Here is a 14061-nt window from a genome sequence, read left to right on the forward strand (position 1 = left end):
CTGGGCTTGCACGCACATGCACGCGGGCCTGAGAAGCACACACACACACTCCCACCGCACACACTTCTTCGCCCTCTTTCGGGGGTGAAAAAGCGTGTTATATTTGGGTTTCAAGCTAAACGGGTCCAGTGTTTCGACGGTAGATCCCTGTATAATCAAGTCAGCTGGTATTTATTTTATTGGCAGGGCTTTGAGGCCCCTGCCATGTCAAAGAGAGGCTAAGACTCCAGCCGTACAGGGCCCAAAACCACTTTAGGAAAGAGGGAAAAAAGGAGAAAGGGAGGGGGGGCCCTTAAACAAAATGGAATGAGTTTCTCTTGGCTGGGAAGCCCTTGAACCATATAATAAAGCATGATTTTGAGCGGAGGCTTTTCCCCCTTCTTCGTAGGGGCACGGTGTGTAATTAAAAATACGTTTCGACATTTTTCGCCGTCTCTGGTTTCTAAATAGGACGACCTCGGCATATTTCACTTGTAAATATAGAAATACAAGCGTAGGCGCGTCCAAAATCAGTGCTCTGGCGAGGAGACAGACAGACAGACACACACACGAGCTAAGGTTCCTTTTTGTGACGGCTTTTGATGAAATACGACGTCGGGGAGAAAGACAAACTTTCAGATTCAATATAGGAGCGCAGGATTTTTATTATGATTATTCTAAAGGTATGAGGAAAAAAAGGGCAAAAGATGTCGAATAAATCACGAAAGACAGGAAAAAAAAGATGGGGGGGGGAACACAGCAAAACCTGGCCAGGACGAGCTCCTCTGAACCTCATGGGAGGCGATGGGGCGAGGCGCGGGGGGGCTCCTGACAGAGCGGGGTACCGGGTGGTTGGTGGGACAGAGGCCACACTGGGTCTCCCCGGCACCGAGAATCAAAAGCCCCTTTAATGGGCGGCCCGGGTTAGGGAGTATCCGCCTCGCGCCCTGGCCTTTTGCACTTAGTGTGAACAGCAGGGAGGGGGGGAGCGTGTGTTTTCCAAGCCTGTGTGCGAGGAGCAGGTGTATGGGACCTACAGTAGCGTGTGTGATTTCTGCGGTGTGCTCAAAATCCCCCCCCCCCCTCCTCCCTCCTCCCCCCCACCACCACCACCTGCAATCAAACCCCCGCCGCCACCGCCCGGAAAAAGGAGCAGAGACCGTCCTGGGAGACAAACGGAGATGGCCAGAGCCAGACTCTCCATCCATGCACACACACACACGCACAACAAAGGCAGCTTTCACTAGGCTGTGGCCTGCTGCACTGTCTCCCACAGTCTCTCACAAAGCGCCCTTACACACAGACCCTGACAATATAACGCCTTCTGCACAACGACAAGGGCAGATGTTTATGCTACAGAGACTGGATGTGGACGCCTAGAACATGGATGTGATGGCACTAATAAACTATAGGGCAGGCCAAACAGAACCCTGACTGCAAACATGCGCAGGCAGGCTGTAAAAGGTTATGTATCACTCCTAATCCGTTTATAATCATTGGTTCACTTCCATCCCTACTGCAGACTCTCTGGTGGGCGATACATACATCACGTACATATTTTCTTTCTCGTCGTTGCCACAGTCGACTTGAAATGGCAGGCCAAACAGTGACGCGACGCTGCAGAAACACCCGTGTCCCTGAGGGGACACGTACACCTTAAGACTCCCGCCAAATATAAACCTTGCCCGCCCCCGCCCCCCCCCCCCCCCCAAAAAAAAATACCGTCGAACAAACAGTGGTGTGTAGCGCAGCAGAATCGTACGATTGTCACATTGAGGGGGAGGAAGGAGGAGGGAGGGCAGGGGGGGGGGGGAAGGCCAGGAGCTGCCAGCGTGGTTGAGAAGGGTGAACCGCAGGGTTGTGGACGGTGCGACTGACCCTCTTGACAGCTCAAGGTCCTCGTCTCGTCTGGACCGCTGCCGCTACTCAAATATAAACCCCGGCCCTGCTGAGTCGACGAGACAACAGGTAGATGTGGTGGTGGATTCTGCCCCCCCCCCCCCCCTTCGCTTTCCTCTCCTCACTCACCCCGCCCCTCTCTTCCCACAGCCTTCGCTCGCCTTCTCCCCCACACCCAGACCACCACCAACTGTCTGGGCTGGAGAGGTATGTGGTCGTGTTCCATGCTTTCCCCCACTGTCCCTCCTGCTCTCGGGCAAGGCTTTCTTTGCTTATTTCCTTCACCTTTCACACCCCCTCTATCTCACACGACCCCACCCCAAACGCACACCTCTCGCTCTCTTCTCCCTCTCGCGTTCTTTTTCTACCCTTTCTACCGCCCTTACAGGTTCCCTCAATTTCTTAATTTCCTGCCGACTAGACTCGGTGAGGAGAGACCCCCCCCCCCAACAAACAGGGCAACACACCACCACGGGAGAGAATAAAGAGGAGGAGGAGGAGGAGGAGGGGGAAAGTCAAGAGACAGTCCAGGATGGAGAAGAGGGAGCAGGGGAGAGACACCTCGACGCAGACTTAACTCTGGGACGTAAATCTCGCATTCCTCCCCTCCTCCCCTAAATCTCTCTTTCCTTCTCCCTCAGTCTGGTTTGCATTCTTTCCTCCTAAGACTCTTTCCACGTCCGCTGGTGTGAAGCTGGTACTTATAAACCTATAAAAAAAGGGGGGGGGTTGTCTACAAGTTATCCATCCCTCTGCCTTTGCCTTCAATAGGATCCGTAGGGGCCCTAATTGATTTCTTCAAACAGTGTGGTTCAGACACGGTGACCTAACAGTCGGGCACTGCGGACACAACATGCTCCGAGACGTGACCCCCCCAACCGTGGCTAATACAGTGGTAATCACCATCAGCATGTACTCTCTCTCTCGACACGAACCCAAACGGGCCCTGGTCGGGGGGGGGAGGAGCGGCAAAACCCATTTATCAGGCGTTGTGTTGTGAGCCTGGGGTGTCGGGTGAAATATTCTGAAATCCTGGGGCCTGATAACAGACAGATGTTCAGAGGCCACGGCCAGCAGGGGAGGCTGATGGGTTTTCCATCCCCGGCCGGAGCTCTCGGGTCTGGGCCGGGCCGGAGGAACTGGCCCCGGGGCTGTTACTGGAGCCGGGGGAGACCCCGGGCTGGGCCAGGCTCTCGCAGATAGGGATTCGACTTGTGATGGGCTTCGTCAGAACACAGACGAACCTGTGTTTCTGTTGCACGCGAAACGTTTCGGAGCACGTTGGGTGTCGGTGCGCACGGGCGCTAGTGTGTGTACACTCACACACACACACATACCTTAGACTTCTCTATGTGAGGTCAGCGGGGCCACAACGTGTCATCGTGAACGAGTGCGTCTCCATCAGGTCGTTCATTCGGCCCATCTGGCCTTCATCTGCCTGTTTACTCATTGTCAGTCAATGACGATTGTTTATGGTTCCGGCTAAGAACACGTAAACAATCAAACAATATGTCCCGTGTTCAGCCGACTGCCTGTAACGCACTTCCATAAAACCGACTGTGTGTCTGCCAGAACAACGAGACCCACAAGAAATCTTGTTTTTCGTTGAAGCTGTTGCACCAAGAAGACGGGAATGCTGCAGTATTGTTCAAATGAAGCGTGTTATTGGCTGGCTTCGGGGCTGGATCCCTATGGGTTCTGGGCAGGCGGCCATCTTTGATTAGCTTCAGCATGCCTGTGTGCTATATACAGGTGGTTTATTTGAACCGGTGTCAAGTGTAGTTAGACGAACACCTATAATATATAATAATAAAATCGGCAACACGAAAAGCTTTTGCACTGACTAGTGGAGACAGGGATGTTATATATCCAACAAACCATATTGTTTTAATTCTCTTTTTAGTTTAGGAGAGGCGATTTATAGTCCACAAGCAGCTTTCTTAGGACTCCACTTATCGTAGACGACTATCCGCTAACGATGCTAACTCACCCAGCAACAATGTTCAGCTGAGGAACATGACCAGAGGCCATTCTAACACACACATACACCCCAACACACACATGGATGCTATTTGTCCAGATGACCAGATGTTGATTTCACAAACACGCCTATCGTGCCAGCCGCTGTTATTGCAAGAGCTTTTCAACAAGAATCTTTATTGGAAAGAGAGAGAGAGGGAGGGGGGGGGGGGGAGAAATTTCACATTCTTCGAGAAGAGAAACCTGAGCTCCGTCTCGACGTCTCGGGTTCTGTCGGCCAGGAGTCCTTCCTCGCCTGGGTTCACCAGAAAAACATCACTTCACCTGCTCCTCGTCCACCTTTCATGTGTTTCATGCCTTTCATGTGCAAAGCAGCGTGGGTAATACCGTGGTAACTCCAACTGGACTGTTCCAGCGGGGAGGAGAGGGGGGCTGGTGTTTGAACAGCTGCTTGAGGGAAGGGGGGGGGGCAACACATACCAGAGCGCACATTCACCGGCTAGCACGCTAGCACGCTAGGCTGGGGAGAGGCTAGGTTAACGGCTGCATTCTTCTGCTAGCTAGCAGGCTAACGCTAGGCTAGCTACCATCTGATACCCATTAGCTGTTCCTCAGAGGGGCTGCGCTAGGCCAGACCTAACACACAGGCCACTCTCACAGCATGCCATTACCTGAGGTTCAGCTGAGGCAGTGTGCCGACAGAGTATGTGTGAGCACGATCAGATACAAGTTTGCGCTGAACTGGAATGACACGCGTGGAAGTTGAACGCTGGAGGACGGCGGCCACACGTACTGACAGACGTTCCCTGATGCCAATCCCCGTCAGCATTTTCTCTCCAGGGCACTTAGGCTGCTGCGACGGTGTGTGCTTGTGCCCCTGTGTGTGTGTGTGTGTGTGTGTGTGTGTGTGTGTGTGGTGTCATAATGCTGCTGAGGTTGCAGTGCAGAGGTTCGTCGCTGTCCATCAAATGATTCTGATGTTGTGCAGAGTGTGCGTGTGCACGCGCGCATGTGTTTGTGTGCGTGCGTGTGGGGATGGGGGTTACCTGAGGTTAGTGTTCTGGCTCTCCATAGCCACGCGGGAACCGTTAGGACTGGGGCTGCTGGAGGGAAGGAGAGAGAGAGACAGAGAGAAATAAAGAAAGAAATACAGAAAGAAAGAGAGAGAGAGACAGCACAAAAGGACAGGGGTGAGAGTGAAGAAGAAAACAGACCCCCCCCCCCAAAAAAAGTGGAGAATACAAAAACAAAAAAGTTATGGTGAAACCGGGCCAAAAAAAACGATATATGCTCTTCAAACAGCGGGCACATATTCAGCGATGTTATATGATGTGGTAAAAGCAAGGGCTTTCATAACCCACCTGGAGAAGTACAACGTAAATCTACAACGTGAATGTACTCACTTGAGCACCAGGTGGAGGTTGGCGGAGAGACGCGGGTCGGTGAACTGCGTGGTTCGGTTGTTGTGGTCCACAAAGTAGACCCGGCCCGTGGCCGTGTTGCGGATCTCCCAGCCGGGCGGCAGCGGGCCCAGCTCCTCACAGTTGACGTTGCTCAGGTCCCTGGGCGGACGAGACGCCATGGAAACCGTTACACTTACCCATAATGCACCTCGGCTCACTCATACAAGATCTCTCTCATACTGGCGTTTAATGCTTATTAAAACATGTGCATGCGTGAAATTCACTCACATACTAATGTACCTCCCCCCCCCCCCCAAAAAAACAAACCTAACAAACAAAAGCATAACTTTTTAATATTTTTAACTCGTTGTCTATACTTTTTTTTAATCCTAAGCACCTGTTCCCAAGACAACTTGGGTGTGTGCAGTACAACTTGTTGGTGGAAACCCCGTCAAAACTACTAGGATATCACCTTACCTCATGTCCTTTAGGGGACTGGAACATAGTTCTAAAAAAAAGATGGAATAATTGCACAGTATGCAATGGAGCAAATGAATATGTTGGCCCAACTTCAGTCTGTAAATCTGGGGTGGCTACAGTGCAGCTTGTTGCTAAGGTCGGGCTTCACGTTTGAGTCACTGGTGGGGTTTTCTAGGTCAGTTAAGGAATACACTCATCCATCAGCAGACCCCCCGTAAAAACGTTAACCAAAACCTTTTATTTTACAAAACTCAGATGGATTGATTTCAAAGCATCTGAGAAAATGCTTTGGAGAATTCCCTGACTATCACTCTCTCTCTCTCTCTCTCTCGCTCTCTCTGTCTCTCTCTCCCCATCTCTCTCTCCCTCTCTCGTTGCATTCCTCTCCACAGAAACCCAACCCCAGGCCCTGGGACTCTTTTTAAGCGTTGGGTGGGGGACGCACGGCTCCCGGAAGCGCCGCGTGCTCCGCTGCGGCCAATCACGCCGTCCTGAGTCACTGGGAGACTTCCTGGCTGAGCGAGCCCACAGGATGGGGTTAACAGACGGGGGGGTGGGAGCCTTCACCTGCTCAACAGCTAAGCAGAGGACCGTCGTGGGATAGGGCTCCTCCATGCTTTTCCCCTCCCTCCCTCCCTCCCTCCCTTCCTCCCTCCCTCCCTCCCTCTTTCTCCGTCTCTCCCCTTTTCTCTTTCTCTCTCTCTCTCTCTCTCTCTCTCTCTGGAGTGTAGCTCTGCTATGGAGAGCATGTGGCATAATGGGAGTGGGTGGTAAGCCTGTGGAGGGTAGAGACTGGAGCTCGACACCTAGGCTGACACAGATGCCGGGACGCCCTTATATGGGCGGTGAGGGCGAGCGTGAATTTGAGAGAGAGAGAGGGAGTGCAAGGGTGAAGGTGGGACACCAGGAGGCAGTGTGAGGTGGGAGACCGAGGTGGCAGGGTTAAGAGAGAGAGGGGGGGGGGGGCTGCGTACCTGGGCACCCGGGGGTCGTGCCAGGTGCTGACCCCGGTCTGGGTGTGGAGGAAGTAGACCTGGCCCTGCTGCGTGGTTCTCTGCTCTGGAAAACACAAAAAGACACATGGAGCCATGAGCCGGACGACACCGACTGTGCGCGCGCGTGCGTGCGAGCCGTGCACGCGCGTCTGGACGGCGTCAGTTAAAACAGAGGGAAGTGAATTAGGGTGTGTACGTTGGCCGGCGACTGCGACAGCTCTGAAAGAGTGAACGTGTGTCTGTGTGTGTGTGTGTAGCCCGCTCATTCATCACCGCTGACCCCCCGCTTCCTACTACTGGCTCCACTCAACACGTTTCGCATTTCCCACCCTGCTCCCCCTCCCCCCCCCCCACCCCCTCCGTCCTTATGCCTGAGAGACACACCCCAGCTACCAGTGGGGGGGGGGGGGGGGAAGAGAGAGAGAGAGAGAGAGAGTGAGAGAGAGCGAGAGAGCGAGAGAGCGAGAGAGAGAGCGAGAGAGAGAGAGAGAGAGAGAGAGAGAGGAAAAAGAGAGTCAAAGCCTCGCCTTCCGTGACTCGGGAGTGACTCACCTCGTCCGACTCTGTGGGCATTCTGGAGGGTGGGACACGGCGCCAGGCCAGCCATTCTTACCTCAGGGCACCGCGCCACTCCCTTTCTCGGCTCGTTTCCTCTGCAGTCTCGCTGGACGTGCGAGACCGGGCAGGGGTTTCTCGAGCGGACCCACTAGCGGGGGTAGCGTCACTGCCACTACCACTGCGCTTTGGGTTTCCCACGGAACGGTTTACTAGAATGTTCTAGGACGCGGGCATCTGACGGAGAGGAGCGCTCATCTGCCCAACTCAAATACGTACAGGGATCATGTCGGAGTTCAGCCGCCGCTTATCCGGGGTAGACAAATAAGTGTGTGTGTTTACAAGGAAGGCCTTACAGTAGCGAGTGCAACAAGTTGAAACAGGTGCAAATGCGAGGCCGACCGAGGCCGACACAAGTGCAACTTTGTGCCCCTATAATGGAGCCCTCTCTTCTCGTGCCTGCCTCCCCTCCACCCCGCTCTCCCGCTCTCCCTTTCATCGGGGCATTCTGGGAGAGTGATTGCAAACACAGACGAGGAGAGGAAGGGGTGAAGAGGGGAGAGGAGGGGTGAGGAGGGGAGGGGAGAGGAGAGGAGAGGAGGGGAGGATGGTTGAGCAAAGAAGGAGGAGGGGTGAAGAGAGGAGAGGAGGGTTGAGGAGAGGAGGGGAGGAGAGGATGGTTGAGCAAAGAAGGAGGAGGGGTGAGGAGAGGAGAGGCTAGAGCAGGGGCTTTGAATCCACACAGCCAGCGCTGATTGCAGCTGTCATGATGTGGTGCTGTGGGAAGAGAGCGATGTGAGGGAGGGAGGGGAGGGAGAAGTAGTTTCTGGGTTGTGGAAACGGGGGCATTGCAAAGTCCCTGGTCTCTCTCCTGGTCTCTCTCCCTCCCTCCTTCTCAGGATGATAAGGTTTGTTGATGGTATCACTAGGCTGGTTGCATGGACACAGACCAAGAGAAGGCTGCTACTTACTTTGACCTCAAACAACAGTGTTTGTGTGTGTGTGTATGTGTGTGTGTGTACCCCATGATCTGCTCATCGTGCCTTGGGGCAGGTCACACAAGCTGTGTCTGTGTGTGTGTGTGAGACACTTTGAGCCCTTTCAGGAGCTGCCCAGCAGGTCTTGAGGAATGTGTGTATGTGTGTGTGTGTGTATCTGAGAGAATGAGTAACTGTACTTCAATTGTCCCTGGGGTAGGTCAGGTGCAGTGTGTTGTGACTGCATTCTTCAGCTCACCGGAGTGTGTGCGTGCGTGTGCGCACGTGTGGGTATTCTCCACTTTGAGTGCATAGCTCTTCGAGAAAAAGCCCGCGCCCGTCTCTTACCGTAACCCTCGGGCAGGTCCGGCGGGGTGTGCAGGTGCGTGCGGCTCATGTAGTTGCGGTGGCGCTGGGAGCGCACGCGCCTCTCCTGGACCCGGGGGTCGCTGGGCAGCCCGCTGGCCGCCCCGTTGGGGGTCATGATGGGCGTGTTCTCGTCCACCACGCAGCTGAGGGGCCGCCCGGGGCTGGAGTACTCCGACGCCGGCCTGGGGGGAGGGCGGTCGAGGTTGAGGTTGGACAAACATTCAGCGAGGGGTCAAAAGACAGAGGTGAATGGACAGAGGGAGGGGGAGGGGGGGGGGGGGGTGAGAGAGAGGGGGGGGTGGGAGGGAGGGAGAGGCAGACATTGTGGGAAACGGCAACAACCACGAAAAAAGATTGTGTATAAGGGGGAGGAAGGGGGTGGGGCGTGGTATTGACGTCTGGTTGCCCCTCTGTCTAGTGACTCGGAGCCACTGACGCCTCGGTTATCTCCTATTACGACAGCGCGCCCCCCCCCCCCCCAGCCCCCCTTAAACACCCTGCATGCACCCCCCCCCCTTCCCTGTCGGCCACGTAGGAAAAGCAGCTCCAGGGGTAATTTATTTGTTTGCGTACGGCCCCTATCTCCCTCTCTGATATGGAGCCAGCTCAGAGGAAGGCGACAGTTGTTCCGACCGAAACAGAGGCCAAACCAAACCTGGCCGGCCTAGTTAACCAGGGAGGGAGGGAAAAGGGGGGGTGCAGGAAGTAGATAGGAAGTCACTCATTACCCCTCAGACTGTTTGTGTTGCGAGTTAGAAACTGGCTGAGGGGATGAAACTTATTTTACAGGGCAAAGTGAGGAAAATTTGTGTTCTCCCTGAGGGCAGGGGAACACACAGATAGAGGAGTATTAAGGAAGGTTCCGGATGGGGGTAAGAGAAGGTTGGGGGGGGGGGGGGGGGCAACGTCGCTGGGTGGGTTCTAGTGTTGTTGAACGAATGTGTGTTAGTCTCCTACCGTATCCCTCGAGGGCAGATCTGGCAGTGTGGTTCAGTGTGTGTGTGTGCGTGTTCTAGTCTCACCTGGTCGGCCTCTCCCATTGCGTGGTGCGTGTGATGTGGTTCAGGTACTGGATCCGTCCGGACGCCGTCCTTCTCTCCTCCCAGCTGGTTTACACACAGACACGAGAGAGACAGAGAGAGACAACCGCTACGTGAGATTTCACACGATACCAACACACGATAGCCCTGGATACCAACCCAGCACGGACCTGCACAGCCCTCCCCACATGGGCCACCAGCCCAAACAAGCATACATCTACAGAAACATGATCCACCCTGGTTTACTACCAAGTCTCCCAGAACCAACTGTGTTCTGAGAGAGAGAGAGAGAGAGAGAGAGAGAGAGAGAGAGAGAGAGAGAGGGGGGGGGGGGGGAGAGGGGGGGATAGAGAGAGAGAGAAGGGGGGTGGAGAGAGAGAGGGGGGAGAGAGAGAGAGGGGGGGGGAGAGAGAGAGGGGGGGGGGCAGAGAGGGGGGGAGAGGGAGAGAGTTCATGGCAGAGCTCGCTCACCCATCAGGCAGGTCGTTGTCAAACAGGCGGCTGCAGTCCACCACGGGGCCCCCGGTCCCGATGCGGTCCCTGGACTGGAGGCTCACTGTACAGGGACAGAGACACGACGACGCAACAACGTTACCACGACGACGACACAACAGCCCTGCAACGTTCAGACAGCAGCCCCCGGGGCGACAGCCTGTGTGGTTGTTACAGAGCTACAGGGAAGCTAATCCGTGCTAGGCCCTAGTCTACACCTATTGAGACAGACTCCGAGCTTTGGGTTGTGCAAACAGGCCGGGTGCGGGGGGGGGGAGAGTCGGTTTCACTTGGTTGGAAACCAAACCAGATGAGACACCACACACACACACACACACACCCACACACGTCTCTGTCTGGCTGACCTACCTCGAGTGGCGAAACCTCCAGACAGACGGGTGGTTTCTGGGTTAGTCACACACACACAAAGTTGCATTGGACTGTTGACTGTCTGATTTTGTCCATGTCTCCACCTGTAGCACACGTTTGTAGCCATATCTAGATCTGAGTGTGTGTGTGTGTGGCCTCTACTCACCGACTATCTGGCCTCTCACAGTGTCGTTGTCGTTGGGCCCCAGCTTATTGAGGTCCAGTCTCTGATCTGTACGACGGGACAAATCACAGAAGGGTTAAACACGTCCTCTTAAATCTCCATTCGCCATCTTTATATGTAAGACGCTGCACACACACACACACACACACACCACAGAATCACGGGAGGGAAAAAAGGTAAGAAAACAGGTCTTCGTCTGGAAACGGGACAGTGTCGCCTAACCCAGTCGTAGACGGCGCTGGGAGGTGGGGGTGAGATGGGGGGAGGGGGGGCTGCAGCGTCCCCGCCTCAGCAGGTTCAGATGTGACCGTCCAGATGACAGGGACATGGCCCACATCTTCCACCAGGGCCGCTCATCAGCCCTGCCACGGACCCAGCTCCCACTGGCAGAGTATGTGAGGGGGGGGGGGTTGGGTAGAATTGAAGTTGCAGTTCTGTGTGTGTGCGGCACACATGTACACTAGTGCATGCATCGAATGAGAGCAAGTCTGTGCGTCTCTGCTGCGTCCAGAACCAGAGAACAACTGGGTGTTGTTTCCAGAGGCTGGAGAGAAGAGAGCAGGGGGCAGTGTGTGTGTGTGTGTGTCTTCCCTCCGCGGGCTCACCGTTGTCCTGGCTGACAGTGAATGTGGATCTGTTCCGGATACGTGTCTAGACTAAACAGGGATGGTCTGAGGCTTACATGGCTGGAATAGTAAGCAGCTTTCTCAAAGGAGAGACGGACACAGGGGGAGGAGGGAAGGGAGAGCGGGAGAGAGAAAGGGGGACAGACAGAGAGAGAGAGAGACAGAGAGAGAGACAGAGACAGAGACAGAGACAGAGACAGAGACAGAGAGAGAGACAGAGACAGAGACAGAGACAGAGACAGAGACAGAGAGAGAGAGAGAGAGAGAGAGAGAGAGAGAGAGAGAGAGAGGGAGAGAGGGAGAGAGGAGGGGGAAGCCAGAGGGAGAGGAGGAAACTCTACCCCAGCTAACATCTGAGGTGAATTTAAAAGGAGTTATCTTTTCAGGGGAAGAAAGGCGGAATGTGACCTAAAATACCATGAAACAAAGCCGCCACTTTGGTCGACGTGACAGTCTTACGAAGCACGACCAGGACCTGTACTTGTCCCACAAGCCAACCTGACTGTGTTTACGGGACTACAACCCCCACACAGGACTGCAACCACCCGCCTCCCAAGCCTATACCATCCACCCCCACAGGCACGCAGGAATGGCCAAACCAAACCTTGAGGCTTTAGAAGCGCACAAAAACAGATCCCGCGGAAGTGTGCAATTTTGGAAGTAGGACAAACGGCTTTGAGGGTTTGGTGTCGGCGATGCTACAGGAAGTGGGTTCCGTGTGCGCTGCCAGACTTCTAGGAAACACTTACACTCCCCCACCCCCCCCCCACCCCCCCGAGGGGCTGGCTGACTGACTGACTGGAACACAGACGACTAGACTATTAGGGAGGGGGAGAGAGGAGACACACAGGGAAAGAAGAAGCAGAAAGAGAACGAGAGACAGAGAACAAGTTAGAGAGATAGAGAGAGAGAGAAAGAGAACGAGAGAGAGAGAACAAGTTAGAGAGATAGAGAGAGAGAGAGAGAAAGAGAACGAGAGAGCAAGAAAGAAAGCGATACAGGGGAAGGGAACAGGGAATGCGGACTGCTCGTCTACTTCCTGTCCACATGGTCGAGAGAGCCCGCAGTCTTCGTGTCCTAGACCGGCTAGCTCCGACGGCCTGAGAGACAGACAGAATGACCTGACGGACGGACGGACACACAGGCCGCTGGACCTAACGGGAACGGCTGACCAGGCTAGCAGCAGGTGTCCGCTGAACGGCGAGCCACGCCGGGCCGTGGCTAAACGCTGACGGGCGTCCGACGCAGAAGCGGGCTAGCTAACGCTTGTTCCCCAGAGCCGAGCGAGCTAGTCAGGACACGGACCAATCCTGACCTCCCGTTCTGAGCTGTAGTTCGTCTGAGGTGTGTGTGTGTGAGGGGGGGGGGGGTGGAGGAGATAAAGCACTTTTCAAATGAAATCAGACAGTTCTGCAAGCGGGAAGAAAAGAAATAAAAGAAAAACATTTTCGTTTTATAGAAACATCTCTCTGGGGGGGACGGGGGGAGGGTTCGGGGGGGGGACGGGGACACACGGATGTTCCTGAACTGGCGTCTCGTCCCAGCTGCTGTGTTTGAACCCAGCGCCCTAGTCTGGGTGTGTGTGTGTGTGTGTGGGGGGGGGGGGGGGGGTGTAGCGGTTAGCAGCTACCTGGTGCTGGGCCAACAGGACAGCAGAGAACAGCCAGGCTTGTGACCGGTAGCTGAGCGCTGACTGACCCCGGGCCAGGTCAAACAGAGAGCAGGCAGGCAGGCCTGTCCCAGTTCCATGCAGGTCATTCGGCCTGGAGAAGAGAGGGGTAGTTGTACAGCAGGCAGACAGGAGAGACGTCTAGCCTGGCTCCCTACACTGTGTGTGTGTGTGTGTCTACTGTCTCCCCATGCGAAGAAAGTGGAAACCCATGGGGAATGACAGACAAGAGTGTGTGTCGATGTGTGTGTGTGTGTGTGTGTTTGTCCTGGCACAGCGAGTCCCATCACGGGCACATCTCCCAGTCCCAGGTGCCCCCCCCTTGTTTCTCTGTCTCTCCCTGCCAGCCTCGCTTTCTCTGGGGAGCCAACAGCTCAGCAACCCCACCCCCCTCCTCCCCTTCCCCCCCCCCCCACCCCAGCCAGACTGGCACCTGAGCCCGGCTGGGGGGTGGAGGGGGTGGGGGGCAGAGAGGTGCCGGTCTCTTTGTGTAGCTATCGACTGTCAGTGGGACTACAGGAGAGGAGGTCCTAGGGAGGGGTGTGTGTGTGTGTGTGTGGGTGTGTGGGGGGGGGGCTCAGACACTGAGCAATAGGACTGCTGAAGATGATGAACAGGAGTGGAACGCCCGCGTGCGCGCGCGTGCGTGTGTGTACGCAAGGTGGAATCATTCGATTTTTGGACAGGTTACAGTCGACCGAGACCATCCTTAGACACATACGCACACACAGGTCCATCTCCATACGCGTACTAGACAAAGTCAGACGCGCGCACGCACACACACACACACAGAGGCAGACATCCACTCACAGCCAGTGTCTTTGAGGCGGTTGATGGCGTTGGAGAGCAGGCGGACACAGCCCAGGAAGCCAGCTCCCTGCTTCTTGTGGATCTTCTTGTGGTTCCAAACACTGATGGTGATGGAGTCAGACTTCCCAATGTACCTGGAGGAGACAGAGAGAAAGAGAGACACAGAGAGACAGAGTTTGAACAAAATTGAAACAATTGAGCTAAAACCCACATTCAGTCGAGTCCCCAACACAG

At 55.1% G+C, this 14061-nt stretch overlaps 1 protein-coding gene across 1 annotated transcript in view; it reads right to left on the minus strand.

The window, feature by feature from the left end:
• The window catches only part of smurf2 (SMAD specific E3 ubiquitin protein ligase 2), a 48147-nt gene that overhangs the window by 10915 nt on the left and 23171 nt on the right, over positions 1-14061 (minus strand). The window contains 9 exon segments of the mRNA XM_062448481.1: positions 1969-1988; positions 4886-4958; positions 5262-5420; positions 6716-6800; positions 8617-8819; positions 9660-9743; positions 10149-10233; positions 10705-10770; positions 13828-13961. Of these exon segments, the coding sequence (XP_062304465.1) occupies positions 1969-1988; positions 4886-4958; positions 5262-5420; positions 6716-6800; positions 8617-8819; positions 9660-9743; positions 10149-10233; positions 10705-10770; positions 13828-13961 (909 nt within the window).

Source organism: Osmerus eperlanus, chromosome 22 (genome assembly GCF_963692335.1).
Source record: "Osmerus eperlanus chromosome 22, fOsmEpe2.1, whole genome shotgun sequence".
Taxonomy (NCBI): Eukaryota; Metazoa; Chordata; class Actinopteri; order Osmeriformes; family Osmeridae; genus Osmerus; species Osmerus eperlanus.